The sequence below is a fragment of the Pseudoliparis swirei genome, chromosome 4 (assembly GCF_029220125.1).
Source record: "Pseudoliparis swirei isolate HS2019 ecotype Mariana Trench chromosome 4, NWPU_hadal_v1, whole genome shotgun sequence".
In the NCBI taxonomy this organism is placed as follows: domain Eukaryota; kingdom Metazoa; phylum Chordata; class Actinopteri; order Perciformes; family Liparidae; genus Pseudoliparis; species Pseudoliparis swirei.
Genome location: NC_079391.1, coordinates 1,483,937 through 1,489,204, shown reverse-complemented (window position 1 = coordinate 1,489,204; position 5,268 = coordinate 1,483,937). Strand labels below are relative to the sequence as shown.

Here is a 5,268-nt window from a genome sequence, read left to right as displayed (position 1 = left end):
CGCCGCGCGGCAGAGATGTAAATCACTTCATGTTTGGTCTCAGGCTCGTTTATTGCAGCTTTTTTTATTTGAGAGCTTCCATATTTGAAGCACCAGAACAATATGTCCCCCCCCCCCCCCCCCAGCCTCCGGCTCACTTCTTTGCACACGACTCAAGTAAATATAAAACCGCTCTCACTTCACAGATTGTGTTTGTGATGAGCAGTAGACATGCGAGCGTATGAGAGGGAAGAAGGAGAAGAAGAATAAGAGGAAGAAGAGGAAGAAGAAGAGGAAGAAGAAGAAGATGTAACTTTCGGTTCAGGCACCGGTATCGAACAGAACCAAGCGATACCCGTCCCTAGTTCCGACATCGTGGGCTGAAAGGTGGAAGTGGGCGGAGCTTAGTCTTCATATTTCAGCCGGTTGATGGATGGAGTTCTTTCCGCAGCGGCGTGTCTTTGTGTCGCCTCTCTGGCTGTCAAACGTGAATCGATGAAAAGTGCCGAACCTCAAAGTAACGTCTCACGAAAGCGTCTGTAAAGGGGCGTGGCCTCAACCACTCACTGACGTGCAGGCGCATGCGTTCAATCCTGTACGGCGGCTTTTGAAGTGCGGTACCACGGTTCCCCTCCAGGGGGCGGTCCACACACCTCCACCCAGTGGAGCGCTGTAGCCGGCGTCTGGTCCCGGCTCCTGGCGTTCGGCTCCTCGGGCGCCGAGACGATCGATCGCGGCCTCTAACGGAGACGCTTGGGAGGATGCGGCGACGTGCGATCAGAACCGCGACGACCCGACTGCCCCTCCGCTCCGAGATCTCTCTCTCTCTGATTTGTTATCTTCTTAACGAGTGTCTCTCTCCCTTGCCAGAACGTCGGAGCGGGCCACCGCCGCCAGTACCCGGCCAACCCGGCCAACCCGGCCATGGTGATGAAGTCCATCATCGGCATGAACAGCCCCAACGGGATGCTGTCCCGCAATCAGCTGACCACCATCAACCAATCGCAGCTCAACGCGCAGCTGAGCCTCAACATGGCGGGACCCAACGGCGCACACGCCTCGCCGTCGCCGCCCGTCAGCAAGTCGGCCACGCCGTCGCCCGCCAGCTCCATCAACGAAGACGAGCAGGACGAAGGCAACAGGGTGGGTTGGGTCACGCGTCACCGGGCGCCGAGCCGCCGGCGTGACGGACGTCGTTTAGTCAACGTCTTCTTCTTCTCGATCCTTCAGGTCATCGCGGAGAAGAGACCGGCGCCCGTCGATCCGGCCAAGAAGCCCAAGACCCCCAAGAAGAAGAAGAAGAAGGACCCCAACGAGCCTCAGAAGCCGGTCTCGGCCTACGCGCTGTTCTTCAGAGACACGCAGGCCGCCATCAAGGGCCAGAACCCCAACGCCACCTTCGGAGAGGTGTCCAAGATAGTGGCGTCCATGTGGGACGGACTGGGGGAGGAGCAGAAGCAGGTAGGACAGCGTCTGATTGGTTGGACCCAGAGAGTGACATCATCAGAAGTGTGTGTGACGTACGCTCACACGCTCCTCTGTGTCATCGCAGCTTTACAAAAGCAAAACGGAAGCGGCCAAGAAGGAATATCTCAAAGCCCTCGCGGTGTACCGAGCCAGCCTGGTGTCCAAGGTGAGGAACGCCGAACACCTGAGGATGAGAAAGATCCTCATCTTACATCGTCTTCTGTGATGTGATAACACTTTATTTGTAATTTAAAAAAACAAGTAAATTAATTATTTTATTTTTTATATATATATATATATTTTACTTTTTTATATATAGATTTATTAAATATTCATATATATATATTTATTCATACATATTTCTAATGTAATAATATATATAAATATATTATTTATATATTTATATAAAACAAATTATATATAGATATATATATATATTTATATTTATATATATTTGCATTTTTTATTTAATTTGTATTTAAAAAGAATCATATACATATATATTTCAAATGTATTAATATGTATATAGTATACACATATATTTTATTTATATATATATATCAAAAGATAATATATACTGTATATAAATACAAATATATTTATATATATATATATAGGTATACTGTAACATGTCTGTACATCAAATTGCTTCACATGTTTTTCTCATTCCAAAAGAAAGGTGTTCTACAACTTCACAGTAGATGATGTAATGTAACATGTAATAGACCTATCTGTCAAATTCTCATATATATATATATATATATATATATAAACCTCTAGCTATAGGAACTGGTGTTCTCCGAGCAGCTGTGTGGATAAGTTTGTGTGTTTCCCATCAGGCAGCTGCGGAGTCAGCCGAGGCCCAGACCATCCGCTCGGTGCAGCAGACGCTGGCCTCCACCAGCCTGTCCCCGGGTCTGGTGATGCCGTCCCCCCTCAACCAGCACCCCTCCATGTCTGCGGCTGCGCAGGCGCTCCAGCTCGCCATGCCGCGGGCCATCGCCCCCAAACCTCTGCAGATGAGACTCGGGGGCAACCAGATCGTGACCTCGGTGGCCGTCTCCCACCCCAACATGTCCTCCTCCGGGATGCACGGCCAGATGGGGGCGGGCGGCGGGGGGGGCATGGCGGCGGGCGCCCAGTCCACGGCGGTGTCTCAGATGAGCCCCCCGGTGCAGCAGCACGCCATGCAGCAGATGCAGCAGCAGCAGCAGATGCAGCAGCACCTCCAGCACCACCAGATGCAGCAGCAGCAGATGCACCACCAGCAGATCCAGCAGCAGATGCAGCATCAGCATTTCCAACACCACCTCCAGCAGCAGCTGCAGCAGCACCACATCCAGCAGCAGCAGCAACAACAACAGCACCAACAACAGCACCAACAACAGCAGATGCAGCAGCAGCAGCTGCACCAGCAGCAGCACCAGCAGCAGCTCCAGCAGCAGCAGCAGCAGCAGCAGTCCCAGTGTTCCCCCCCCCAGCACTCTCCGGGTACCCCCCACTCGGCGTCGCTCGGCAGCCCCCAGCCGGCCCCCCCCCCCCAGCAGCAGCAGCCCCACCCCTCTCAGGTCCTGTCCCAAGTCAGCATCTACTGAGCCCAACGGAAGAGAACCAAAAGCGGCGTCTCCACGTTTGCTTTTTCTTTAGTTGCACTTCAAAAGTGAGAAAGAAGTTGAGAATGTTCTCCAGAGAAGGTGGGTCCTTTGCTCCAGACGGATATGCACACGCGTGTACAGGAGGGGGTCCACATGTCCGCCGGGCTTCTGTTTATGAAATAGGCTGAGCGATATGACACCAGCTCCCGGGGGGTTGTTTATCTGTTTATCTGTTTATTTGTTTGTGCTCCCGGTTTTCAATTTAAACCGAGCGACACGTGGAAGGACGAGCGACCTTCGCTGTTTTTATTTAACAATAAAGCTTTATTTATGAGGCCGCAGTTCAACACGAGGACCGGAGAGCTCAGCGCCCAGAGACGCTTCACGGACCCCCGTCCAGAGGAGGGGGAGGGGCCGCCGTCCCCGAGGAGACGTTTAAAAAAACACAAACTGCCACGAAACACGGCATGACGTCATCGAGCCGCCGCCGCCCGATGTCACCGTGTTGTAGCGCGAGGCTCGACGAGACCTCGACAACCAATAATCTGAACTGGCACCCCCCCCCCTCCCTCTAAAAGATCTTTCTCCTCTTTGTTTTTACTTGAGATGTTTAAAACGATTTAAATTATGTTTTTATTTTGTGAAACAGAAGGGGATATTTTATGGTAAACACGCGTCGAGGCAGATGGTTCTGGGATGTATTTTTACTCGTTGATACGTCGTTTAAAGAAGAAGATGAAGACGAAGATGAAGAAGAAGATGAAGAAGAAGAACTAGCAGAAACTGCCAAAGCCGACCGACTGGAAGAGACGTCCCACTTATTTTCCCTGGAGAATAAAGAAATAAAACTTGTACATTTTTCATATCACATGTTGTAAAGTTTTAATATGTGAGGCTTTAATTAAAAACATTGTTAAACGACCTGTGGATTGCTATATCACATAGTGCATTTCTGCTCTTTTATACTTTTTTATGAGTTCCAATAGCAGCAGATATTCATTTTGTTTGTATTTTGCTTACGAACCTTTTGAAAAACTGTCCATAGAAATAAAATAAAATGCATATCGGTTCTGGAGTGGATGGAAAGGGTTTCAGCTCACGATGAATAGAGATAAAAAAGGTAATTTAATGTTTGAGTTGTTGAATCCAGAGACATTCCATCCCTGATATGACAGTAGCCATAATTTTGTATGAAGTATTATATATTTCTTTGTGTCTCTGTTCAAAATTAAAACTATCAACCACACATTTTTATTTGAATTAATGTTTATTTCAAAAGAGATTTTTTAAATATGTATATAAAATATATATAAACATATATATTTCTAATTTAATAATATATATATGTATATTATTTATATATATACACAAAAATTATATATGTTTATATATATCTATATACTTTTTTCAATATATACCATTTTTTTAATATATACATATAAAATTATATATAATTTAATAATATATATCTATATTTTATTTATATATATGTAGATATATATATATTAATCATAAGTATTTATTTGAAGGAATGTTTATTTCAAAAGAGATTTTTTAAATATATGTAAAATATATATACATATATATTTCTAATTTAATAATATATATACGTAAATTATTTATATATACAAATTTCCCCTTGGGGATTAATAAAGTATATATCTATCTATCTATACAGACAAACAGAAAAACAGACGGGAAACAAACAAACACAAGACGCCCCGTAAAACGAGACCATAAGACGCTAAATAAAATAAAAATATGTATTTCTTCACGCCTCCTTTTGAAAATGAATAAATATTCATAACTTTATCTTTCATGAGACATTTAAAGTCGATGTGTATTTCTAAAGGAGCAGAAAGTCCAGTGGTGTGTGAGCATCATTATGGTCTGTCCATGTCCTGTAGCTGGTACTCGTCTTAATAACACACGCACACACACACACACACACACAAACAGACCCACACACACACACACACACACAGCAGAGCTTTGGATTCTCTTTTCTTTCTCCCTTCAACATCGCTTCATTTCCAAGACGTCCCCGGGGCTTCGCTGAGCTCCCTTGAATAAGGCTGAGCGGGGGAGGGGAGGGGGGGGTGGGAGGGGAAGCAGGCAAACAATCATTATCATATCTGCACAATAGGCAGCGAGTCCACCGGCTCCTCTACTCCAGAGCTGGAGACGAGCCTCGATGTTAGTTACACTTTAGGAGGGAGGGAGAGAG

The 5,268-nt window shown here is 45.8% G+C and overlaps 1 protein-coding gene across 1 annotated transcript in view; it reads left to right on the top strand.

The window, feature by feature from the left end:
• The window catches only part of tox3 (TOX high mobility group box family member 3), a 50,209-nt gene extending 45,922 nt beyond the window's left edge, over nt 1-4,287 (top strand). Inside the window, exons 4-7 of the mRNA XM_056413182.1 lie at nt 850-1,122; nt 1,210-1,440; nt 1,532-1,612; nt 2,286-4,287. Coding sequence (XP_056269157.1) covers nt 850-1,122; nt 1,210-1,440; nt 1,532-1,612; nt 2,286-3,041 — 1,341 coding nt within the window. The 3' untranslated portion in view covers nt 3,042-4,287. The remainder of the gene's footprint in view (nt 1-849; nt 1,123-1,209; nt 1,441-1,531; nt 1,613-2,285) is intronic.
• Nucleotides 4,288-5,268: the final 981 nt, after the last annotated feature.